The 26678-nt window shown below is 42.4% G+C and overlaps 1 protein-coding gene across 2 annotated transcripts in view; it reads left to right on the top strand.

Annotated features, from left to right (window-relative positions):
* Positions 1-539: 539 nt before the first annotated feature.
* The window catches only part of NCAPG2 (non-SMC condensin II complex subunit G2), a 73778-nt gene continuing 47639 nt past the window's right edge, over positions 540-26678 (top strand). For both annotated transcript variants that reach the window (XM_030933203.1, XM_030933204.1), the window contains exons 1-10: positions 540-647; positions 4379-4495; positions 13465-13653; positions 14007-14121; positions 16270-16424; positions 17021-17155; positions 19556-19650; positions 21066-21135; positions 23938-24024; positions 26524-26619. In XM_030933203.1, coding sequence (XP_030789063.1) covers positions 4418-4495; positions 13465-13653; positions 14007-14121; positions 16270-16424; positions 17021-17155; positions 19556-19650; positions 21066-21135; positions 23938-24024; positions 26524-26619 — 1020 coding nt within the window. In that variant the 5' untranslated portion in view covers positions 540-647; positions 4379-4417. The remainder of the gene's footprint in view (positions 648-4378; positions 4496-13464; positions 13654-14006; positions 14122-16269; positions 16425-17020; positions 17156-19555; positions 19651-21065; positions 21136-23937; positions 24025-26523; positions 26620-26678) is intronic.

Raw genomic sequence — 26678 nt, 5'->3', positions numbered from 1 at the left:
ACCTGCCGGGGGTTGGGGGGGATGGGAGTTCTGCGGGGGAAGCACCTGCCCAGGGCGCACCTACTGGGTGCAGGCTGCGAACCACCCGGACAGGTGCCCCCTTGGCAGGGAGGGCGGTCGCGGAAGCCGGCCAGGCAGGGGTGGGGTCCTCCCGCGGATCCAGACACGGCCCTGTGGCCTCTCCCCGCCCCAAACCTTTCCTTCCTCTCCCCGTCTCTCCCTTCCTCTCCTTCCTCCTTCCCCCAACACCGCCCGCTCCCAGCGCCCCGCCCTCTCCTGGACCGCGCACTCCCTCCGCGGAGGCCCCAGGACGCGCACGGGCTCGCAGTGGAACGTCGGCGCGCGCACAGCGCATGGGTTCCCCAGCTGTGGCGCCACGCGTGCGCGTTCCGTGGTGCCCGGTAGGCACTGGGCTAAGCGCCCAAGAGGCGGGGCATAGACAGGAGGAAGACCGGCGGGCCTGTGGGCGGGGCATGACCTGGAGGCGGGGCGGAGCGGGCGTGTGGGTGGGGCCCGAGGATCGCGGGGCCCCAGCTCTCGCGAGAGCGGCGCTCGGTGACGACCCGGAGGGCGGGGCCCGTCTGGGGCGCCGGCGGGTGCGTTTGAATCTGGTCCGAGCGCGGGAAACGGCGGGTCCCCGAGCCCAGGTGAGAGCTGCGGTGCGGAGCCGGGATTGGGTTCAGAGCAGGGGCTGGGAGGTAGCAGGGATCGGGCGGAAGCCCCTCCTCGGCTGGTCGGGGTCCCGGCCTCCACTCCCCTAAGCAGGCTGCCGACCAGCGCGCAGGGCAGTGCTGCGTCTGACGGGACCGGACGGAGCAGGCGACCCCGGGCCATCCCCCTACCCAGCTCAGCGACGCCCGTCCTTCCTGTCCGTGTCGGAGGAAAATCCCAGCCCCGGGCGTGGGCACTGCCCTCAGAGAGCGACCCCTCAGCCCCGGGGCACTGCCCACAGCGACCCCTCAGTCCTGGGTGTCGGTACTGCCCTCAGAGAGCGACCCCCTCAGCCCTTGGCATGGGCACTGTCCTCAGAGAGTGTCCCCTCAGCCCTGGGCATGGGCACTGCCCTCAGAGAGCGACCCCCTCAGCCCTGGGCATGGGCACTGCCCTCAGAGAGCGACCCCCTCAGTCCTTGGCATGGGCACTGCCCTCAGAGTGTCCCCTCAGGCCTGGGCATGGGCACTGCCCTCAGAGAGTGTCCCCTCAGCCCCAGGCGCGGGCACTGCCCTCAGAGAGTGTCCCCTCAGCCCCGGGCGTGGGCACTGTCCTCAGAGAGTGTCCCCTCAGGCCTGGGCCTGGGCAGTGCCCTCAGCGACCCCCTCAGTCCTGGGCATGGGCACTGCCCTCAGAGAGTGTCCCCTCAGCCCCGGGTGCGGGCACTGCCGTCAGAGAGCGACCCCTCAGCCCCGGGGCACTGCCCTCAGAGAGCGACCCCCTCAGTCCTTGGCATGGGCACTGTCCTCAGAGAGTGTCCCCTCAGCCCTGGGCATGGGCACTGCCGTCAGAGAGTGACCCCTCAGCCCCGGGGCACTGCCCACAGCGACCCCTCAGTCCTGGGTGTCGGTACTGCCCTCAGAGAGCGACCCCCTCAGCCCTTGGCATGGGCACTGTCCTCAGAGAGTGTCCCCTCAGCCCTGGGCATGGGCACTGCCCTCAGAGAGCGACCCCCTCAGTCCTTGGCATGGGCACTGCCCTCAGAGAGCCACCCCCTCAGTCCTTGGCATGGGCACTGTCCTCAGAGTGTCCCCTCAGTCCTTGGCATGGGCACTGCCCTCAGAGAGCCACCCCCTCAGTCCTGGGCATGGGCACTGCCCTCAGAGAGTGTCCCCTCAGTCCTGGGCATGGGCAGTGCCCTCAGCGACCCCCTTAGTCCTGGGCCTGGGCACTGTCCTCAGAGAGTGTCCCCTCAGTCCTTGGCATGGGCACTGCCGTCAGAGAGCCACCCCCTCAGTCCTGGGCATGGGCAGTGCCCTCAGCGACCCCCTCAGTCCTGGGCATGGGCACTGCCCTCAGAGAGTGTCCCCTCAGTCCTGGGCATGGGCAGTGCCCTCAGCGACCCCCTCAGTCCTGGGCCTGGGCACTGCCCTCAGAGAGTGTCCCCTCAGTCCTTGGCATGGGCACTGCCCTCAGAGAGCCACCCCCTCAGTCCTGGGCATGGGCACTGCCCTCAGCGACCCCCTCAGTCCTGGGCCTGGGCACTGCCCTCAGAGAGTGTCCCCTCAGTCCTGGGCATGGGCAGTGCCCTCAGCGACCCCCTCAGTCCTGGGCCTGGGCACTGCCCTCAGAGAGTGTCCCCTCAGTCCTGGGCATGGGCACTGCCCTCAGAGAGCCACCCCCTCAGTCCTGGGCATGGGCAGTGCCCTCAGCGACCCCCTCAGTCCTGGGCATGGGCACTGCCCTCAGAGAGTGTCCCCTTAGAGAGAGTCCCCCTGAGCCCTGGATGTAGGCAGTTCCCTCAGAGAGTATCTCCCCAGCCGTGGACATGGGCATTGTCCTCAGAGACATCAGTCTCCTGAACTCTTGTTGCTGGTTTGATGCCTCTTGTTGTGTCCATGAGAAAGGAGTTTGAGGACGGAGTGGAAAGTCACGGGTGGTGACAAGGTTACAGGGATTTCTTCTTTTTAATGCTCATCTTGATTCAGTACCAGACCTCCTGTGCGAAGAGTAGCCTGCTCTTTGGACTGATAACTGGGTGGTGGGATGACTCCTTATCTTGAAAGTAGCCTTCTGGCTGCAGGGCTGAGATCTTATGCACATATGCTACAAGAAACATGGAATATTGCCACTTTGGGAGATAGATTGAAAAATTAACCATTAAAAAATTACAGTCACTAATATAAGAGGGAAAATGGGAAATATAGGAATAAGTTTGGTAGTCTGGAGGAAGTATATTACTGTAGGTTGGACTAAAATGCCAAAGAGGCATTTTACCCTTGGAAATAGAGCAAACAAGAAAAGTGACCAGAACTATGAAAAAGTGGAGAGTGTTCACAGACTTGCCAGGTGAAGATGTATGATTCCATGTGTTTGCTGCACCTTATTGGATTATTTTTCTAAAATCATGAATTTGTCCTAGCCACTATTCGTTATGCTTGTTGCTGGCCACTCTCCCTTCCCTCCCCATTTTCTTTGTCAGTAAAAAGTGTGCCAGTCATGCTTCATTTAAAGAGGGAGAAACGTTGTCGTTAGGCAAGTTCATCATTGCATGAGCATCACAGAGTGGACTTGCCTACACTTAGAGGGTGTAGCCTACTGCTCCTAGAATGTTACTATACTGTAGGCAACTGTAACACAATGGTAAGTATTTGCATCACTAAACATATCTAAGTATAGAAAAGGCACAGTAAAAATATGGCATTATAATCTTATGGGACCACGGTCATATATGTGGTTTGTTGTTGACTGAAATGTTATGTGGTCCATGACTGTGGTTCATAGTTCAGCCATTTGAGTTGAGGAATGAGATGACCAGACTTCACTGTTAACTTATTTGGGGAGTCATTAAACTGAGGTTATTTTCTGCTTTGTTCAATTTAGACATTAAAATCTAGTATTATATGTTTAAGATGACTCTCTATCCCCATAATTATTGGCAGTAATTTTCCATATTGCTCTATTTATAATGGTGCAGGTGGTTTTCATTTATTTTTAAAGTCAGGGGGCTCCTACTGCAAATATGTTCCATCATTTGCTATTACCTCATCTTTAGGTTGATGTCTTTTTAGTAGGGCACCAATAGCACCAGGTGTTGTGAATGTGAAATAGAATTTCCTGGAAAAACACAGACAGGATGGAAGGTATACAAAGTCCCCTGAGCTCTCATTATCCCGAAGGGGTGGGAGGAGAGTGCTGTGGTTACGCATTTCTAAAGGACAGTCTAACAAGATCCCAGGTGACCTCCCGGGGCCACTGTTCTCCATCTCACTTTGAATAACAAGATGACACTAACAGTGGGATTTTTTTTTGATGGAGGAATGGCCTTTAGAAAGGGAGCATCTTCAGAATCTGCAGCTGGGATCAGATTGTTCTTTTGTTGAACCAACTCGATCTGCCAAGCCAGCATCTTGCTAAGGTACTAAAAAGGGAGAGATGGTGGTGAGCTTCCTAAGGCTATTTGGATTTCTCCCTCCTTAGTTGGTAATTTTATTAACAGTTGTTGATAAAATATCATTAATATCATGTTATTAACATCCCCAGTAAAGGAAATAAGTAAATTGTTTTTCAGATATTATAACTTGTTTTATGTTAGAATATTTTTATAAACTGTCTGCCATACGTGGTTCAGGAATTTTCTTGCAGTTCTTGGATGTTAATATCAAATTAAATCTTATAGGAAAATATATATTTGCAAGTGTTTCAGTATGATTGTGTTTTCCACTAGGGTTACAAAATAAATGCCATTTGAACAGTTCCGTCTGTCATGGAAAAACGTCAGACATTTGTACAAGCCGTGTCTAAGGAGCTGGTTGGAGAGTTTTTGCAATTTGTTCAACTTGATGTAAGTTTCATGTTTTAGTTTTGTTATGATTTTTGACTGTGAATATGAAATGTGTTCTAAAATCATTATGTCCCCAAACGAAACATAGTTATCTCAGTGAATCCTTAGTGACCAATGTTTATTTGAAAGAAGAAAACAAAACGCTTTATACACAAATCTGCCTGCTGGTGGGCTAAGCTAAGGTATAAAAGATAAACAGAAGTTAACCAATCAAAGAGATGTTGGGGGAAAGGACCCATCTAACCAAGAAGGTCACTCTGAAGACTAGAGAAGGTTTGTTGTGTTTGAACTTGAAGTTCAGCAGGAAGGCAGAAGATGAGACTGGGGGCTAGGCTAAGTGGGTCTTTACTATTTTAAGGAATTCAGACTTTATCTTGAGAATGGTAGGTGCTTGAAGCAGGGAGTGAGCTGTAGGCAAGGGAGGAAGAGAACAAAAGAGAAGGAGATAGAACTAGTGGACAAAATAGAGGTAAGGATAAAAATATGGTTTGCTTTTTGGAAATATTCCTCTGGCTGCAAGTGAGAAATATGTCAAAGGAACATATTTAAGGCTAACCTCTTAGGTAGTGCCCTTCGTAATGATGGTTGAATTAGGAACTGGAAATGGGAAGCTGCTTGGTAGTGGAGTGATGGCACTATTGGACTGATTGGATATGGGTATGGCGGGGAAGGGCCCAGACATCTGACTGTGTAGTACCATTCAGCAAGCTCATGAACATGGGAAGAGGGCAGATTCAAAGGAGAAGGTGGTTCCGTTTTGGAGGTGCCAGATGACTGCTGGTGGGATGTGCACCAGCAGATGGCCAGTAGTCAGACATGCACATCTGGATACCAGGGGAAAGGCCTGGGCTAGCGACAGGTTGGGCATGGAAGCCTAAGTCGTGGGAATGCCTGCAGTTATCTCTGTAGTGTTCCAGAGAAAAGGGCCTAGGACACATCTCTGAGGAAGCCAGCATTGGAGGCACTGACTCTGAAATATGAAAGTATCTTTGGGGCAGGAGACCCTTAGCACACTTGTCTCACTTGTTCTTATTATGTGGTGAAAATCAAATTAGTGACAACAAAGAATTAGGAATCTAATAATGAATTTGTTACTAGCAACATTTAAGAAATCAGTTTTCTTTATAAGAGAAATGAGCTTAAAACATGTTTTTGTATTATAAAATGATATCCTGTAAACTTAAAAATAATCACAAACAGGCATCTCATCACCATAGAATTGTTTATAAGAGCAAATTAGTTAGATAATATGTCAGTGTCTGCTTTAGCAGTAGCAGTGTATATGGGTTGTATTGGAAATGCAATACCTACATATTTTAAAGTCTGAAAGATTGTTGTTGCAAAGTGCATACCATAATGTTAACAAAATCACAGCAAACTAAATTGAAAATCACAGGTAAAAATAGCAACTAAAAATCACACTGGTGGCCACAATGACAGGTACCCTTCTGGGGTGCATTGTTTCCAGCCACCCGTTGTGTGCCAACCAGCCTTTGCAGTGTTGCTGGGCAGCCAGCAGACATCTCAGGAGAGTACCGAATTAGTCCTTATACTAAGGAGGCATTAACTCTAGTTTATCAATAATAAGCTTTATTAACACTTAACAATTCAGTTTAGTACCTAGTCACCATGTAGCTCTTAAATGTAAAAATGAAAATTTCTAGGATTGTGCATCACGTGGTTTCATCAAGTTGAATGACATAAATGCCATTTTATATAATAATGATGGTTTCCCATAGTTCAATTTGATAAGAACTTAAATCAGTTTGAGGCCTATCAGGTAGATCTTTCCAAGCACGGTTAGTTCTGCTATAATCCCATACGTGCATTGCCAACAGTCACTGCACTCTGCAGAATTGGTTAAAAAATGAAGTAAAATAAAAAACCCAGAGAGATTATGGGGAGAATGGAGTTAGGGGGACAACACTAAAAAATTTTGCCAGTGACATGTTAAAAACAGGAACCTAATAAAACACTAGCATAATTTTATATGTTAAATCACTAAGAGATGCATAAATACTATAGTAAGCATGGCATTTTACCTTGAAAAATATTTAAATTCTATAGTTGGAAGTGGGTGCCTGTGCTCAACAGGGTACACCTGCTGCTCTGTGTGTTAACAGGAAGAAAATGAGGTAGAACAGAGGAGAAAAAGGCAAGCTAGGCAGAGGGGAATAGGGAGCAATAGAGAGCACAGTGGGCCTGGGGAGGGCACAGTGAAGTGGGGTTGGGACCTTTGGGTCATGGCAGGTGAGGGCACAATGTGTGGCCCAGGTGTGGATGGACTGAGCTGCTAGGTGTCTGAGATGTGTTTCATGGGATCCTGGTAGCTCCAGTCAGTGGGTGCAGTTTTCTGCATTCACCTGGTATTTCTTGCCTATGAAATCCCACATAAGAAAATGAGAAATTTGCCTTTGGTCAAATTGTTCCTTGATGTATTGACAATGTTGGAGCAAATTTTTATTTTCAAACAAATGTTCTAGAGCAGAGCTGATGACACCGTATGCCCTTGTCCTTCTTGCAGAATCAATGATGGGGAGGAGGACACAGCACTGAGGAGAATTCCATCATTTAACAAACATGTCCTAAGTGCCTTCTGTACGCCAGACACTGCACTGAGAGTTAGGGTTATAATACGCATAAAGCAAAGTTTCTGCACAAATGGGGGTTTATGTCCTAGTGGTAGAGGAAGAAAAACAAGACACATATGTAAATAATAAAGCAGGTGGAGGCTGAACACAGTGACTCACCTCTGTAATTCCAGAGCTTTGGGAGGCTGAGGCAGGAGGATCATTTGAGGCCAGGATAACACCAGCCTGGGATGTAACATAGTGAGACCCCATCTCTACAGTGATGTTAAAAAATTGGCCAAGTGGCCGGGCGCGGTGGCTCAAGCCTGTAATCCCAGCACTTTGGGAGGCCGAGGCGGGCGGATCACGAGGTCAGGAGATCGAGACCCTCCTGGCTAACACGGTGAAACCCCGTCTCTACTAAAAATACAAAAAACTAGCCGGGCGTGGTGGCGGTGCCTGTAGTCCCAGCTACTCGGAGGCTGAGGCGGGAGAATGGCGGGAACCCGGGAGGCGGAGCTTGCAGTGAGCTGAGATCCGGCCACTGCACTCCAGCCTGGGCGACACAGCGAGACTCCGTCTCAAAAAAAAAAAAAAAAAAACACTGGCCAAGTGTAGTGGCTTGTGCCTGTGGTCCCAACTACTCAGGAGGCTGAGGCAGTAGAATTACTTGAGCCCAAGAGTTTGAGGCTACAGTGAGCTATGATTGTGCAACTGCAGTCCAGCCTGGGTGACAAAGTGAGACCCTGTCACAAACAAACAAACAAAAAAACGAAAAAACTACTACTACTGATAAAGCAGGTGGAAGTGGAAGTTGGGAATGATGGAGTGACTAAAGAAACCCTCAGAGGAGATGATATTTTAACAGAGTTGGTACAGTCACATGACTCTTGATGAGGATAGGTTCTGAGAAATGCATCATTAGGTAATTTCATTGTTGTGTGAACATCCTAAAGTGTGCTTACATACACCCAAATGGAGCAGCGCAGTACACACCTGGGCTAGATGGTACCGTCTACTGTCCTAGGCTACCAACCTGTATGGCACGTTACTGTACTGAATACTGTAGGTACAGTGTTGTAACACAATGGTAAGTGTGTATCTCAACATTGAAAAGGTACAGTAAAAATACAGTATAAAACATAAAAAATGGTACACCTAAATAGGGCACTTACTATAGCTGGAGCTTGCACAACTGGAAGTTGTTCTGGGTGAATAACTGAGTGGTGAGTAAATGTGAAGGTCTAATATGTCATTGTACACTACCATAAACTATAAACGCATCACACTTGGGCTACAGTAAATTTATAAAAACATTTTTCTTCAATAATAAACCTTAGCTTACTGTAACTGTTTTACTTGATAAACTTTAAAAAAATTTTAAACTTTTAAAATTCTTTATAATAACACTTAGCTTAAAACACAAACTCATTTTACTTTACAAAAAATCTTTCTTCAGGCCGGGCGCGGTGGCTTAAGCCTGTAATCCCAGCACTTTGGGAGGCCAAGATGGGCGGATCACGAGGTTGGGAGATCGAGACCATCCTGGCTAACATGGTGAAACCCCGTCTCTACTAAAAAATACAAAAAACTAGCCGGGCGTGGTGGCGGGCACCTGTAGTCCCAGCTACTTGGGAGGCTGAGGCAGGAGAATGGCGTAAACCCGGGAGGCGGAGCTTGCAGTGAGCTGAGATCGCGCCACTGCACTCCAGCCTGGGTGACAGAGCGAGACTCCATCTCAAAAAAAAAAAAAAAGCTCTCTTCATTTTATTTTATTTTAACTTTTATATTCAGGGATACATGTGCAGGTTTGTTACATAGGTCAACTTGTGTCACGGGGTTTATTGTACAGATTATTTCATCACCGAGGTATTAAGCCTAGTTATTAGATATTTTTAGTTATTTAGATATATTAGTTATTTTTCCTGATCCTCTCCCTCCTCCCACCCTCTACCCTCCAGTAGGTGAGTGTGTGTTGTTCCCTCTGTGTCCATGTGTTCTCATCATTTAGCTCCTACTTATAAGTGAGAACATGCTATATTTGGTTTTCTGTTCCTGTGTTAGTTTGCTATGGATAATGGCCTCTAGCTCCATCCATGTCCCTGCAAAGGACTTGATCTCATTCTTTTTTTTATGACTGCATAGTATTCCATGGTGTATATGTACCACATTTTCTTTATCCAGTCTATCATTGATGGGCATTTAAATTTATTCCATGTCTTTGCTAAAAATACTTTCTTTATACCCCTATTTGATAAGCTTTTCTCTATTTTTACTTTCTTTTTTTTTTTTTTTGAGTTGGGAGTCTTGCTCTGTTGCCCAGGCTGGAGTGCAGTGGGGCCATCTCGGCTCACTGCAACCTCTGCCTCCTGGGTTCAAGCGATTCTCCTACCTCAGCCTCCTGAGTAGCTGGAATTACAGGCACACGCCACCACACCAGCTAATTTTTGTATTTTTAGTAGAGACAGGGTTTCTCCATGTTGGTCAGGCTGGTCTTGAACTCCTGACCTCAGGGGATCCACCGGCCTTGGCCTCCGAAAGAGCTGGGATTAAGGTGTGAGCCACTGTGCCCAGCCATCTATTTTTACTTTTTAAACTTTTTTGTTAAAAACTAAGACACAAATACACATGTTAGCCTGGGCCTATACCAAGTCAGGATCATCAGTATCACTGTCTTCTACCTTAACATCTTGTCCCAGTGGAAGGTCTTCAGGGGCAATAACAGACATGCAGCTGTCATCTCATCTCCTATGATAACATTGCCTTCTCCTGGAATTTCTCTTGATGCACCTGCCTAAGGCTAGTTTACAACTAACTTAAAAAAAGTGTAGAAGGAATATACTCTAAAACAATGATAAAAAGTAAGTTTGTTTACACCAACATTACCACAAATGTGATTAATCTGTTATGCTGTGATGTTTTGACAGCCATGACATCACTAGGTGATAGGAATTTTTCAGCTCCGTTATAATCTTATGGGACCACTCTCATATATGTGGTTTGTCATTGACTGAACTATTACTATGCATTGCATGACTGTATTTGATCAGAGATTCAAATGGGCCATGTAGAGATTTGGGAAAAGAAGATTCTAGACAAAAGGAATGGAAAAGCCCGAGACCCTGAGGCAGGGCACATTTGGGAAGGTAAGGGTGTGGACTTACTGAGGAGGAGGAGGGTGGCAGGGTTAGGGTGGAGAAGTAATTTCTTTCCTGTTGAAATAATTGCTAAGTTAAAAGAAAAGTTGCAAGAGGAATTCAAAGGAATCCTGAATACCCTACATGCAGATTTACCAGTTGTTACCACTTGCCACATTTTCTTTATCATTCTTTGTATTTACATTTTTTCTGAATCATTTGAGTCAGTTGTAGGCATTGTGCCTCTTTATCTCTAAACATTTCAGTTCATATTTTTCTAAAATAAAGATATTCTGTTATATAACCACATTAAAATTCTCAAAATCAGGAAATTTAACATTGTGGATAATCCTGTTAAATAACCCTCTGCAGCCTATGTCCTCTCCTCTTGAATCTGGATTGGACTTGTGCCTGCTTTGATGGACGGAATATTGAGGAAGTGGCCTTCAGAAAGTTTGGCAGCTTCTACTTCCTCTCGGAGCCCCTGGCTGTCATGTAAGAAGTGCAGGATCACCCTCTGCTGGAGAGAGAGACCACACACAAAGGCTGGAGGATGAGACTGCAGAGGGAAACCTCATTAGTGGGCACCAAAGTGCCAGACATCCAACCCCCAGCCGCCACCTTAAGCACAGGCATGCGACCCCAAGAGTGAGCATCTGATTCATGAGATGCAGTAAAATTGTTGCTTTATGCTACCAAGTTTTTTGTTACGCAACAAGACTTCCCCTGCTTCATACACATGGTGCCAGTCACAAGAGAATACCTCCCGCTGGCCATATAGACTACAAAAAGGCACTCTTGCTGGGGCACAGGTGGCCAGGGCACTCACACGGGGAGGAGAGGCCCTGCAGGATGTCCACCCCGCGGGCCCCTCAGCCTGTTACATTCTGTACAGCACAGGGCTGCACAGCTTCTGTATCCTGGGGCTGGAGGAGGTTGTGGAGGGATGCCCACAGGCAGCTCGCCAGTCTGCACATGTTCTTCCTAACTGCTGGGCTTTTGTGTTGCCCTGCCTTTGCCCAGTGTCTTATGGCCCTAGAGGCCTGGGCTGTCACTGCTAATGTTGTGGCAATGCCAGGCAATGACCGCCCCAAGGCCATGCTGGGGAGAGGCAGAACATTTTGATATTTGAACAGTTTTTGTCCCTCATCCTTTCCTTGCCCTTCCAGTCAGCTCTCCTCTGCCCGAGGCAACAGGCACTCATTTCTTACATCCCCAGCTCCAAACAGCCCTCAGTGAAGCTGGGTGTGTGTCTCGTTTTGTTGCTGTAGTTTGTTACTGGAACCTGTCTCACTCATTTCTTCAGGGCTAATTTTTCAGGAAGGAGTTAACAGCCCATCCTAGTCTGTCACATAGGTGGATGGGCAGCTGTTTCTTTTCCTTCAGGCTGTATCCTTCAGCATACACCTCTAATAGATTTTAATGATCTGTAGGGTGTTATTCTTGCCCCTAGACTGTGAACTTAACTCAGGACACGATGGGACCTGATTCATCTCTGTGCCCTAACCATCAGTCAACTAATATTTCCTGATGTAAGCATCATGAATCAGCCCAGTCATTTCTCTTGTCACCTTCAGTCACCAGAGTTTGCCCTGAATAGAACATCTTAATCTTTGAACACAGTAGCTGTGGTCCATTACCCAGACTAGGGACCCCAGCACCAAAACTGTCCGTTAATGTACTGGAAAATTACCATTAATGGACTTAAACGGGCCATTAACTTATTTTTTCTGCATAATTGAGGTATAAAGAATTACTCAGCTGTTCACAATTGAATGTCTTGTCTATAGGCAGATCAGGATGCTGTCTGAGGTCAGAAATTGGAGAGCTGGTCTGTGTACGTGATTGACAGGCAAAGGCCTAAGGAAAATGGAGAGCAGAAATGAAGGGGAGGAGGGTCAAGGAAACGAGGAAAGAGAGGAGATAAAAGTGAACAAGCAGAGGTGGAAAAAGCTCGATGGAAAATGGAGGAGCGCTAAGAAGAGGAGAAACCAAACGCCGGGGCAGGAGAGGAGTTAGGAGAGCAGGAAGAGAGGAGAGGGAGGGATGGAGGGCTGATGAGGTATCTTTACTCTGCATCTTACTGTGTTTTATGACCCTGACAGTTTTGAAGAGTGCAAGTGGCTTTTTTGTGGCATAGCCTTCAATTCGCATCTGTTGAGGATCTGATTCAATTTTAGTGTGCGCTTTGGCAGGAAGTGCTTAGCAGTGTTAGGTCCTCGGTGCTGTCAAGACAGGAAGTGCATGGCATGGTCTTTCCGTCCCTGTGTGGGTGGGTGTCCTCCAGGTCTCTTCCGGGAGCCTGCCTCTGTGGAAAAGTGGTGACACTGTAATGTCCTGCTACTCACCAGGCTTCCACCCACTTGTTTAGCATCTTCTGATAATTCCTGCCAGAGTGCGTAATTACTGTGACGGCTATAAAATAGTGATTTTCTAACCCTGTATTGCATCTGTATTTACTCACTGACATTCTAGAGCATGCAGGTGCTATTAATTAATGATTTGATATTTATTATCAGTATGCTGTCATTGATTTTTTCTTTTTAGAGGTAGGCTCTTGCTATGTTGCCCAGGCTGTAGTGAAATGGTACAATCACAGCTCACTGCAGCCCGCTCTCTCAGAGTGGCTGGCTTGGCCTCGCTGATGCTTATTTTATTCAATTGGTTATAATTAATCACTGTCACTGTTTTGGTGCTCACCTTGTCCCAAACTGGGCTAGAGGGAGTCCCTTTAACTGGATTCTATGCCCTTTTGATGAGGGCCTCTATTTGCCCCATCAAAGAGTAGGTGAGGTCATCTCAGATAAGAGGAAATGGGTTTAGAGGGTTGTTGGGGGAGATCTGAAATCATCTCGTTGGCTGGTGGGAGAGAATGATATTGAGGGATGAGTAGAAGGTGGTGTTGAGGGCCCATGGGGGGCTGGAGTCTGTGGCCACAGTATTATTATCACCATTGTTGTTGAACTTTAGCCTACTTTTGTAACCTAATTCAGGTATGGAGATGGTGGACATTTGGGTGCCTTTTAGGGAGGGTTTTGCTAAGTGGGTGAAATTTTAAAAACTCTGAAGATTAGGATACGAGGAAAGAATAGGTGGAGAATCCCCCTGCTTCTTCCCTTTTAGGAATGGACTTTGAATACTGCAACCAAATTCTTGAACTTGTAATGAAGTTAACATTTAAACTTTTCTTCTGATGACATTATGAAAAGGATATGGTTAATTTTTTGTATTTGAAATGTGACACTTGCTATTTATGTTACAGAAAGAGGCCTCTGATCCTTTCAGCCTAAATGAATTACTAGATGAATTATCAAGGAAACAGAAAGAAGAATTATGGCAAAGGCTGAAGAATTTATTGACAGATGTGTTGTTAGAAAGCCCGGTGGACGGGTGGCAGGTAGTGGAAGCCCAGGGTGAAGATAATATGGAAACAGAACATGGCTCAAAAATGGTAGTATTTGTTTTTCAAAAATAAGAAACATTTTTCTCTTTTTTTGTTAAAAAATAACTGTTCATTGTGTATCATTAAATTTTACTTTAAGACAAATTTTGAAGTTAGAAGTCAAGAATTTTAGAAGTTTAGTCTGTTGTAGTTTTATTCACTTTTCAACCCTACTGTTATTAATCTAATACTAGATATTGCTGTCCTTTTAGGATGATTAACTTTTATTCAACTTTAATTCTTTTTAGAGTAAGCTAGAATTGTGGCTTGATTTTTAGAAAATTTGTAACTGAAATTTCTGCTAAAAACTGATTTTAAGTTGATGATTTTAATTCACTCATGCTTTGATTTTTCATTTATAGAGAAAAAGCATAGAAATAATTTATGCAATTACATCTGTGATTCTTGCTTCTGTATCTGTAATAAATGAAAGGGAGAACTACGAAGCCCTACTGGAATGTGTTATTATATTAAATGGTGAGTTGATTTTGTTATAAATGGCATATTTAGAAGTGGACATTGAAATACTTGTTTTTGTTTCTGTTTTTATTTTTATTTTTTTTGAGATGGAGTTTCACTCTTGTTGTCTAGGCAGGAGTGCAATGGCGCTATCTCAGCTCACCACAACCTCCGCCCCCCGGGTTCAAGCGATTCTCCTGCCTCAGCCTCCCTAGTAGCTGGGATTACAGGCATTCGCCACCACGCCTGACTAATTTTGTATTTTTAGTAGAGACCGGATTTCTCCATGTTGGTCAGGCTAGTCTCGAACTCCCGACCTCAGGTGATCTGCCCGCCTGGGCCTCCCAAAGTGCTGGGATTACAGGCATGAGCCACTGCGACTGGCCTGAAATGATACTTTGTAAAAGGAAGCTAGTTGTTTTCATGAGCATTGTTGAATTCAGTAGCAGAAGTGGTATAAAGGTATAGCTTTGCAGTCCAGTTCTTTTTCTTCAGTTAGAATAGGAGCATACTTACCTAAGGGCTGTCTTGAATACTTAGTTTATTTATTTTATATTTATCCTTTTTTTTTTAGAGACAGAATCTGTCTCTGTTGCCTATGCTGGAGTGCAGTGACATGATCCCAGCTCACTGTAGCCTTGATCTCCTGGGCTGTAGCTATCCTCTCACCTCAGCCTTCTTAGTAGGTGGTACCACAAGCCCGTGCTTTTTGTTTTGTTTTGTTTTTTGGTAGAGACAAGATCTAACTGTATTGCCCAGGCTGGTCTCAAACTCCTGGGCTCAAGTGATCCTCCCACCTTGCCCTGGCAAAGTGCTGGGATTACAGGCATTAGCCATTGCATCTGGCCTAATTAGTTTAATTTAAGCTGCATTCAGATGTTATAGGTGGTGAGATGGGCAGTACTCAGCAACTAACTGCTATTGTTTACAGGTTTTTCAGGGAAGTCTGACTTACTGGACCAGTGATCAAGAACTTCTTTCTAGGAAAATACCTGATTATGTGATTACCACTGCTAGATAGTGTCAACTTAACTAAGAATTTGTGACATTGAATTTTTTCTTTAAGTATGTTGTGAACATGAGCTGAGGAGTCATTGTTGACTCCTAGGGGAGTTTTACTGTATTGAAATGTGAATGATGGTACTTTTCAAGTTTTAACAAAACTGTAAAACTGGTTATTAATTTAGGAGGTATAGTAGTCTAAGTTAATGAAAATATTTGATTATGAAATATATAAAATTCTAGTTACAAAAGATGTAAAAATATCTGAATGATATTTAAGAAAACTTTTCACATACCCTCATCCCTCACTGTGCAAGTGTAGTTTCATGTGATAAAGTGTCTCATCAAGCTTCTTATTCTTAGCATCACTTGGATTTATGTATCTGTTTTATAGTACATTGTTTCATTCTGAATTCTTGAGTTGAAATACAGTGTCTTATTAAAAAGTCACCCCTAATCATAATGAAAATAGCTCCCAAATGCTTTGTGAATTTTACTATCAGTTTATTTGTATGGTCTGCAAATAACTAGTAAAATGATTAGTGCTAACACTGTAGTTGCTATCAACTTCCCAGTTAATTCAGGAATGTTATATTAGTGTAATGACATTCAGATACCTACAGATTATAATTATGAGCATTAGTATTATTAATTTAATTATTGAGCTTTTCTGTTAATAAAAGCACTGCAGTTTTTGTATTCATTATGGTAATTGCTTTGACTATTTTTCACCTCTGAGCCAAAATTTGAGGCTGGCACATTGAGGGATAGTAGTGGATTATTGATTGGTCAGTAGACCTGTCTTGGCTCTGGTGTTAACAGAGATACCATTGTTCTTGTTACACTGAGGTTTGGTTAGCCTCAGCACCTGCGTTTCTAAAATTAGGTGATATGATTTCTCTGGGACTTCCAGTTCCAAAAATCTCTTTTCTATTATGTCTGTTGAGGGTCTTTTTATAACAATTGTCAAACAGTTTTTTAATTGACATTATTTGCATTTTATAATTAATGTATATAAATCTTTGACAAGTTTTAAACATAAACTAATATTATTTGCTTAGCAAAGCTTTAAATGATATATAAAGTCATAATACTCTAAACTGTTGAATCTGAAGTAATAAGAATTTGCCTTACTAATTGGAAAATTTCTGTGCTGTATTTTAGGTATTTTATATGCATTACCTGAGTCTGAACGAAAACTACAGAGTTCTATTCAGGATTTGTGTGTTACCTGGTGGGAGAAAGGCCTGCCTGCCAAGGAAGACACAGGAAAGACAGCCTTTGTCATGTTGCTTAGGAGGAGTCTGGAGACTAAGACAGTGTGTTCACTTTTTATTTTTTAAAGACTGGTTCTCTCTCTGTTGCCCAGGCTGGAGTGCAGTGGCATGATCATAGCTCACTGCAGCCTCAAACTCCTGGGCTCAAGCAGTCCTCCTGCCTCAGCTTCTCGAGTAGCTGGGACTGCAGGAGTGCACCACCTAGCTAAGACTTTATTTTTAAATGTCTTCCTAACATTCTAAACCTGTGCTAGTCAATGTAGTAGCCACTTGCCACAGAAAGCTATTTAAATTTAAAGTTAAAAATAATGAAAAATTCAGTTCCTCAGTTATATTAGTCACATTTTAGTAGCTCTGCAGTGAAATGTGGCTAATGTCTCCTGCACTGGACACTTTAATCTTCATCATTGAGGAAGTTCTTGAACTTGCTCGATTTTTTATTATTTTCCCTGTGTTTAAAAACATGTTCTGTAGAGCTATGCAAATTTAGGTGGCATTTGCAAATTTTAAAATCTGTTTTTATTTGTCATTATTTTTTAATCTTTGGTAAATCAACTGTCTGATATAAAATATACTTGATTTGAAATATGACTTTACTGTTCATTAAAAAAAGTATAACATTTTTGTGTCATTCACAGGGTGCAGACGTATGTCGGCTTTGGCGTGTCCATCAGGCTTTATATTGCTTCGATTATGATTTGGAGGAAAGTGGAGAAATTAAAGATATGTTACTTGAGTGCTTCATAAATATTAATTATATCAAGAAAGAAGAGGTAAATAGGCATTTGTTTTTTGATCTGTTTGTGAGCTGCTTCTTAATAGATGTTTCTCCTGTGTTGACATGGTTCCTGTCTGTACCATGCGCGGTGTTGCCATGAAGGTCAGCTTAGCTACCAGGAGCTTTTTACTGCACATCATTTTTACTGCATGGCAGTACTAGAGAAAACATTTTACAAGTCCTTGCTTATTTCATCATGAAATTGGATGGTAACAGGTGGCTGTGTGACTCCTAGGGGAGCCATACGTGCATTTTAAATTAAGAATGATTAAAAATAAGGTTGAGAAAGCACTTCTCTATGACTGAGATCTGGCCTTCTGCCCTAATTCTATTTTCATTGCCATGTACTCAAAACTATCATCCCATAATAGCCTCCATTTCTTTTTTCTACCCATCCTGTAAATCCAGAGAGGCTTCTGGCCTGTTGCTGCACTGCCCGTCCTGGGGTCCACTCCCAAACGAGGCTACTGAGCACCTGAAACGGGACCCATCTGAACTGAGATTGGCCATAAGTATAAAATACACATGGATTTGAAGATTTAGTGTGAAAGAAATGAATATAAAATAGCTCATTAATCATTTTTGTTATATACTTAATATAATAGATAATAGTTTAGATATATTGCTTTACATAAAATATATTATTAAAATTAATCTTTTGTTAACATGGCTACTGGAGAATTAAGAATTACAGAGAGACTCGCATAGTTCTTCTGTGTTAGGGGTCTTCTGCATTTGTTTACTGAGCATCAACTACATGCTCAGGCGGGGTCAGTGGAGACTAGAACAAGCCTTTGCTTTTGGATGCTCATGGCACAGCAGGCACATCTCTGAGGCAGAAGGAGGAAGTCATTCCTTCTCCCTGAAGATGATGGAGAAGGGCTTCAGAGGAGGAGGAGGACCAGCTCTGAGGTACAGAATAAGTTTCCTCCAGGTCTCACAGCTGCTTAGCGGAAGAGACAGAACTGGACCCTGGCGAGCCATCTGCGGTCTGCTAGACAATGGGCCATGTGATTAGGACTGAGACCTTCAGCTCCCAGGGTCCTTGTTCACCGTATAGATGGTGACCTTGGTCAGGCCTTTCAGCCTCAGTGTTGTCTTATGTAAAATAGGAGCAACAGTTACTCTTTCACAGGATTGTTGTGAGGAACAGATGAGGTGATATGTATCAAACCGCAGCCCAGACTCCAGTGGGTAAGAACCCTTGGGGAGGGTAGGAACCCTTGGGGAGGGCTGCCCTGTGCCGTCCTTGCTGTGTCAGCACCGTCATTATCACAAAGATGTTGGACACAGCCTGTGCCCCATACCCGTCTCCAGGATTGTCCTGAAATGTGGGGAGAGTGAAGAAATGAATGATGGATTCAAACAATAAACTTTTATGTTGACTTATACATAAGGAGTTGATGAATCGTACTTGTTAACTTATATATGTGTGCAAATATATAACAGGCATAAATGTATGTATGTGTTACAACCCCTACCCTTTTTAAAAAATTGATGTCTCCTTTGAATTTAAGATATCTACACGTAGTTTCCTAATCAATCATTAATTTGGTCAGATCAGTTTCCAGTCATTCTGGGTAAACCATAAACATCTTGTACTGTACTGGCAGATTACTTCTAGTGAATATTGCTGTTTTTTCTTTTTTTTTTTTTTTAGCTTACCTGTTGTAAGCATAGTTACCCTGCATTTGAATAAAAATGTATTGCATTTCTGTAGGATTCCAGTTCTGTGCAGTGGTGTGCTGATAAGAGATAAAGGTGGTATTCACTGAGAGAATTCTTGATAGACGTATTTTGTGCACTCTATAATAGAGTATACATATTGTATTCATTTTAGGTTCGGGTATATAATCTAGTAGCATACATATAAATTATCATCACATGATGTATTTATGACTTGAAAACTGTGTGTTTGGAAATTCTAACTTGACAGATACTCAACCTTTTAACTATATGAGTCCTCAGTTTTCTCATTTACAAATGAGAAGGTGAAATGAACTGGGTTATTCCATTCCATTCCCACCCACCTATGCTAGACTTAAAGCTTTCTTTCATTTGAGACTATGTAGCCATCCATGACAGAGCCAGAATGAGATGTTTATGCACCCATGGTTACTGTCTGTGGTCTTCATCTCTGCACCTGTGGTCCTTGAGGACAGAGGCGCTCAGTGTAGTGGCTGCTCGCCCCTGGGGAAGGAGGCTTGTGTGGCTCCTGGCTGTACAGGCCCTGCAGACAGCTCAGCTCCTGCGTGTGCTCTTAGTTATAATTACACGTGCCTCCTTTTTAGCAATAGCAGTGTTTAGCTTACTAGACGTTCAAAGAATTGTTTGTTATTTGGAACTTTTTATTTGGTTGCAATTTAAACATTATATCCTTTTTTTTTATTTATAGGGAAGAAGATTTCTTAGTTCTCTCTTCAACTGGAATATAAACTTTATCAGAATGATCCATGGGACCATTAAAAACCAATTACAGGGATTACAAAAGTAAGTGTTAAAAGTACTTAAGATTTCATGCTGCTTAATCTGGCTTTGAAAGATTCCATTTGGTCTGACTTCTTAAAATTATAGTAATGGATTAGAAGCTTTAGAAATATGTTATTTGTTATGTACCATTGTATCACTGGGTAGCTTTTTCCTTTTATAGGAAATCATTCTTTTCCAGTATTAACCACTGACATTGAGGTTTTAATTTGTGGTCGTTCTTTAAATAGTTAAAATAGTTTCCAGTTGAACCTTAGTCTTCCTCATAATAAAGCCATGTCCATGGTACTTCGAATACAGTGTGTGATTTTTGGTTGAATGTGGCCTGGCCGGTGTGGCTTCTCGGAAGAGCCTGTGGAATCTGCAGGAGCAGCAGGGAATGTTGCAGTCATGCTCTGCCACTCCCTACATGATGGAGATGTCAAGTGTATGCTTGTTGTTTGCCAGGCACAAGGCAGAGTACTTCATTTGCTCCAGTGCTGAGTACTTAGTCTGCATTTTAAAATTTAATCCTCACAACTCTTTTTTGAGGTAGGCTTTGGTTTCTAAATTTCCCAGTGTCAGGCAACTGTGTAAGTACCAAGTTGGGATCTGATTCTGGATCTCTGATTGCAAAGCTCCTATTGTATACTAGATTGCTTTTTCATATTTCCTCATCTTCAGAATATCTGAGTTGAACTAATAGTTTTTTGTTTTTTTTTTTTTGAGACGGAGTCTCGCTCTGTCACCCAGGCTGAAGTGCAGTGGCCCGATCTCGGCTCACTGCAAGCTCCGCCTCCCGAGTTCACGCCATTCTCCTGCCTCAGCCTCTTGAGTAGCTGGGATTACAGGTGCCTGCCACTGCACCTGGCTAATTTTTTGTATTTTTAGTAGAGACGGGGTTTCACCGTGTTAGCCAGGATGGTCTTGATCTCCTGACCTCGTGATCCGCCCACCTCAGCCTCCCAAAGTGCTGGGATTACAGGCATGAGCCACTGCGTCTGGTGAACTAATAGATTTCTAAGCTTATGATTCTTAAGTTGATACTGGTATTTTAGGGCTTCTTATACCTGAGGAATTGGTAGCATGGAAAGTCCAACATGACTCCAAGTTGACAATTTATTTATATTTAAATATTTTTGACTTTAGAATTTTGTTCTGGGCTTATGCACTCATAGTTTCACAGAAAATAGTAAAGTTTTGGGTAAGCCTTGACTGAGGAGGCGGAAACAGTTTGTCATTTCAGTTTCCTTTCCCAAAACCTTCTCCATTTTCTACTTTTTGCTACAGGTAGATAACCTATTTCTATAGATAATTTGCAAAGCACTCATTTAAACTGAGTTTCTTCTTCACTATGGTTGGAGAGTAACTGAAATGATACATGTTGAAAGTATAATTCTTTAAATTTGCATTAAAACTATTTTGATCTTTTTATATAGGTCTTTGATGGTATACATTGCAGAAATTTATTTCAGAGCTTGGAAAAAGGCTTCAGGGAAAATACTGGAGGTATTTTCATTTTTTTAAATGTTAACACTTATTTTTATTATATTTTAGTTACTAAATAAGTAGTCAAAGAAGGGTTATTTAAGATCCATGTTTATGCACTCTGTCAAAATAAAGCCAAAGAATGAAAATTTGTTTGATGGGCAATCCAGTCACTTGCTAAGATGTGTGGTTTGTGGGAGGTAGGACTGTGCTCTTCCAGCTGGGAGGGAGCTCTGACCCTGATCTTTCCAGCCACATGTGCTCACTGGGCATTTGGAATGTGGCCAGTCTGAATCGAGATGTGTTGTAAGTGTAAGAAACATACCAGATTTCAAAGACTTCATATGGAAAAAGGAGAATATAAAATATCTCAGTACTTTTTAAAAATGTTGAGTGAATGTTGAAATGAGAGTGGTTTGGATGTATTAGGCTAAATGTGGTAGTTGGCTCTTTGTGGGTTTCACATCCATGGATTCAGTCAACCAAGGATCAAAAATATTTGGGAAAAAAATGCATCTGTACTTAACATGTGCAGACTTTTTCTTTCTTGTCATCAGTCCCTAAACATACAGTGTCACAACTATTTATATGACATTGACATTGTATTAAGTATTGTAAGTAATCTGGAGATGATTTAAAGGGTGCAGGGTGTGTAGGTTATATGCAGATACTACTCCACTTTATATGAGGAGTTTGAGCATCCACAGACTCTGGTATCTGAGGGAGGTCCTAGAACCAATCCCCCATGGATACCAAGGGATGACTGTGTAATATTAAAGTAATTTTACCTGTTTCTTTTGTCTGTTTTTAATGCAGCCACTAGAAAATTTAAAATTGCATCCGTGGCTTGCGTTCAATTTCTGTTGGATAGTGCCATTCAGGAACTTCAAGTCTTCTCTTTTAGTTACATTATTTTTGAGAATTTGAAGATACTTTCTTTGATTATGGGTAACTCTGGTGAATACATAGTATTTATGTTATGAAGATAGGGCTATGTAATCCACAATCCCAACTCAACATCCAGACACCCTTTTGGACAAAAAAAGTGTCTTTGTTTTCACTTATATTTTTCTTATACTAGGTTCTCCATCATTTTGTTTTTCTCTGAGAAAAAAATTTTTACTCCGGGTCAGAAAGGAGCCTCTCACAACCCTGTGTTCTATCCTGACTTTTCATTCCTCTTTGGAGAGCAGGCCCTGCACTGAGGGGCAGAGGGAGAAACCTGCAGGGTGCACAGAGGCTGCCCCACGTCTGGAGTTTACTTCCATCCTCTCTGCTCCTCTGCACAACTTACACTTGATTTGTATTGCCAAGGTTTATCACTGACTTCTAGAACACCAAAAGTAGGCTGGGCGCGGTAGCTCACGCCTGTAATCCCAGTACTTTGGGAGGCTGAGGCGGGTGGATCACCTGAGGTCAGGAGTTTGAGACCAGCCTGGCCAACATGGCGAGACCCTGTCTCTACAAAAAGTAAACAAAATAAAAACTATTTGACTAGATGTATACAAAATTGGTACCAACAATGTGTATTTCTCAGTCTCACTCCTTTCCTCTCTGCCCTCCCTCTCTTTAAGTTTCTCAGGCAAATTCCAGACATGAGATTTCATTTCTACATACTACTTTATTCATCTCTCAAAAATGTGCTTATGGCATGCCATTGTAAGACCTAAAAATGTGACAGTAAATCCTTGGTATTTTTAAAAATAATCAAGCCACATTGAAATTTTTCCAGTGATCTCAAAATGTCTCCTTAGAGTTTTTTTGAATTAGGACTCAAGAAGTTGCCCACATGGCATTTGCTTGTTATACCATTAAAATCGCTTATTCTAGAGCCTTTCTCCCTCATTTCTTTTTTTTTAAATCTATGCCATTGGCATGTGAGGAAACTGAACGAGTTGTCCTGTAGAATGTCAGCATTCTGGTAGTTAGCACTAAAGATTTGGATTCAACTTTTATGGCACAGATAACTTCCCAGGTAGTGCTGTGTATCTCATCTTTCATTGCAAGTCAGACGATGTGTGGTTGTCCCACATTAAGTGATGCTAAGTGACTTCAGGTGAAGGAAATATTTTCAAATATAATGGAGAAGAGGAACTTGAGCGTCTGCAGATGCTCAAGTATTGTATACTAATACAAACCCTGGTTTGTATATTAACCCTAGGAGCGTTTCCTTAGGTCCTTCCCCAAAGCCTCATGTGTGAGGGCGGGCACAGAGTACAGGTACAGACCATAGGGTCCACTGGGATTTTTTGCTACTGTGAGAGGCTAGGCTTCCCCCAGTTGCTGCACTCTGAGTACCATGAGTGCATGGGGCTGATGAAGGGCTTCCCACACCTTCCTTGCTCAGCCCTTCTCAGTAGTGGCCCTGAAATAATCTTATTTACAGTTTCCACCATAGAGGTAGTTCTGTTTTTGTTCTGTGGAGGCTGTTGGAACAAATCCAGTCTTCTGAAGGTTGTCCAGGTCAGTGATGAGTCAGAAGAGGGGACTCCACACTCACCATGCACTCGGTCTTTGAACTTTGTCTGATTTGAACTACCCTTGAGTGGTAGGTGGAAGCTTACCTTGCCATTTGGCACAGATTTGATATTTCATCAAATAAAAGAGAAGTGAAGCGTTCTCCTTCATATATGAAAACCAAAGGAATTCTAAGAAGCACGGACTTAAAATAAGAAAGCTTGGACAAAATGATCCAGGTTTTTTTCTCATGAAATGTAAGATGGACAGATTCGACTTTTTTTGTACTTGAATGCTGCACTGCTTGTCAGGTGGTCAGTAGGACACACACACACCAGTTGCTTTGCATTGCGTTTGTTATTTCAGACGATTGAAAATGATTGCATCCAGGACTTCATGTTCCATGGGATACACCTTCCGAGGAGGTCTCCAGTGCATTCCAAAGTGCGGGAGGTAAGATTGTGAACAGTTTTTGAAATAATGTTTCCTCTGTTTGGTTTTCAGATAATTGTTTTGGTTACATTTTAAAATTAAGTTAAGCTTTCACAGACATCAATTAGGGGGATTCCTCAGAACCTTGATATTTGATGTCTGGCAGTTTTATTCTTGCCACCAAAGTTTTAATGAGGAAAGCAAAGGTGTATTGTTGAGATGGTCAGTATTGTATTTGAATGACTTTAAATTCAATTCTCTGTCTTGAAATTTTCCAGAATTATTAGTTTCTAATGGCCACTATCATTTTTTTCAAAGATCTTAGAGGGTATTTGAAATTATTTTTATTATTTTACTTATAAAATCCCATTTTGCTATTCTGCAAACCAAATGAATAAATGTTTTGATTGTTTATTTGATACTTTGTTCTGTAAAGGTAATCTCAGAATTCAGATGTTAACTTTACCTTTATATTAATAATTGTAAATGGACTGACTAGGTAAGGTTCTATCATCAGTGTCATTACTACACTGATAGGTGTTTGATGGATCATAAGGATCCTGGCAGGAGGAATGGGAAAATCTGGTCTGCTGTGTTTGGTTAAGGTAAGCAGCTGCTGTTGGTCAGTGTTCTAACCCATGGGATGCCTTGTTTGCTTGCTGTTAGTTTTGGCAACCATATGTCAAGAAAACAAGTGAATAAAGACTACCCATTTCTTTGTTTTGTTGTATAGTGAAACTACTTCTATTTATAGAACGTAAAAATACTAATTATATTAATTTTGAGTGGATAAGAAAACGTTTCTTTGCATTATTGGTGATTTAACTTCGGTTACACAAGGATAAAGAACCCAGAGATTTATCTAGACTACTGAGTTTTCCAGAGGATTTAAAAATCGTGATTGCATATATTTAGGATAAATATATTCAGTGACCTCCCTGTCCTACCCACATGCCACCCCCATCCCAGTGTGGCTTTATTTAGTTGTAGTCAGTTTGGGTTATTTATTTCACATAAATGATTTGGTGTTTCAAACTTTATTTAGTAGAATTGCATCATAATAAACTACATGTATTTATGCAAGCTATATTTATGTTTATGTAAACTATGTGTGTAGTTTATATGTAAACCATGTATGTTTTCATATGTTACTTTCTGCTGTGGTAGTCTGAGTAATTAAGATATTGTTAAGTATAGATATCACTATTTGATAAATTTATGGAAAAATGCACAAAAATAGTTTAAAGGGAGAATATTAGATTTCACTCAAGTGAAATGTGTTACTCAACTCCAAGTAATTGTTTTTGTCACAACTTATAACACATTATAGTTTTTTCCTCAAATTGTTTTTTTGATAACTATTAAATTTACGTAAGTCATTTTAGTGATATTGAAAGAGGCTTCAGGCAGTGCTTCAGACGTCATTTGAAGTTAAAAATCTCAGTATTGTTGATGAAAATGTTCTAGAGTTAGATAGGAACAATGGTAGCATAGCTCTAAATATACTGAAAGCCACTGAATTGTATTTTTTAAAAGAGTGGATTTTGTGGCATGTGAATTAATTCTTAAGCTGTTTAGAAAATTTTTCTATGAAGCAAGTATACTGTTGATATCAAAATTTGATAGTATTATATACAAAAAGCAAACTATAGACTGTCACTTATCACCATCAATAAAAACTCCAAAATAATAATCAGAAAAAAATAATCCCCATACTGTAGCTCTTCTAGGGTAAAGTTGATACAAGCTCGCTTAAAGTGTAGGCTATTCTTTTATAGCCTGTTAAATCTTTCAAAATTTTCTTGTTTCACTAATAAAGTTTAGCCCCAAAAGGTGTGAATAGGGAAGTAAGGCAAAATTGATTGTTGTTAGGGACATGAGTCTACAAAGAATTTTGGGAAGATTCTGACTGGAAAAGAAGTGGGTAGGAAAAGAAGAATGAAAGCTACAAGAATGATCATTTGCTGATTTTTTCATAAGTTTTGGGAGGAACTTGATACCTAAGTTAATCTTGTACAGTGAGAGGTCACTAAGTATGACACCTCCTTGTTACAAAGTGATGAAACAGTTACCAGGTGTTGATAATACAGAGGTTTAGTTAGTGTTTTGGAGCAAGCATGAGTTCTTAGAACCATTCAGGAATCTCCTTTACATGCTCCCCTTTTCCATTTTATCCTGAAGGTCAGAGGTTTAAACGAGTCTTTTTTTGAGGTTATGTGGCTGTTGGCAGAATAGCAGAAACTAGAACCCAAACCATTTTATTGCCCAAGGCCATTAATCTTTTTATTTCAGCCGTAGATTTCTTTCTTGTGACTGACTGCATTTACTGCTCTCCTACATCTATCGAAGTTACTCCTGCTGAAGAATTGCCATGGCGTGTGGGTGCCAGCCAGAGCCTACTTGTGGTGGAGAGAACAATTCTCCCTGTTGCTCTTTCCAAATGCCATTTAATTTAATTTAATGTAATTTAATTAATTTTTTTTTGTTAATGCTTTCTTTTTCCTTTTTCTTGGTCCTTAGGTTCTGAGTTACTTTCACCATCAAAAGAAAGTTCGGCAGGGAGTAGAGGAGATGCTTTATAGATTATATAAACCCATCCTTTGGAGAGGATTAAAGGTATACATTTTAAATAGTTTATCCATGTTTAGAATGTATTACTTGTGCTTTTGAATTTA

Source organism: Rhinopithecus roxellana, chromosome 6, assembly GCF_007565055.1.
Source record: "Rhinopithecus roxellana isolate Shanxi Qingling chromosome 6, ASM756505v1, whole genome shotgun sequence".
In the NCBI taxonomy this organism is placed as follows: domain Eukaryota; kingdom Metazoa; phylum Chordata; class Mammalia; order Primates; family Cercopithecidae; genus Rhinopithecus; species Rhinopithecus roxellana.
This window is presented reverse-complemented; position numbering and strand designations above follow the sequence as displayed.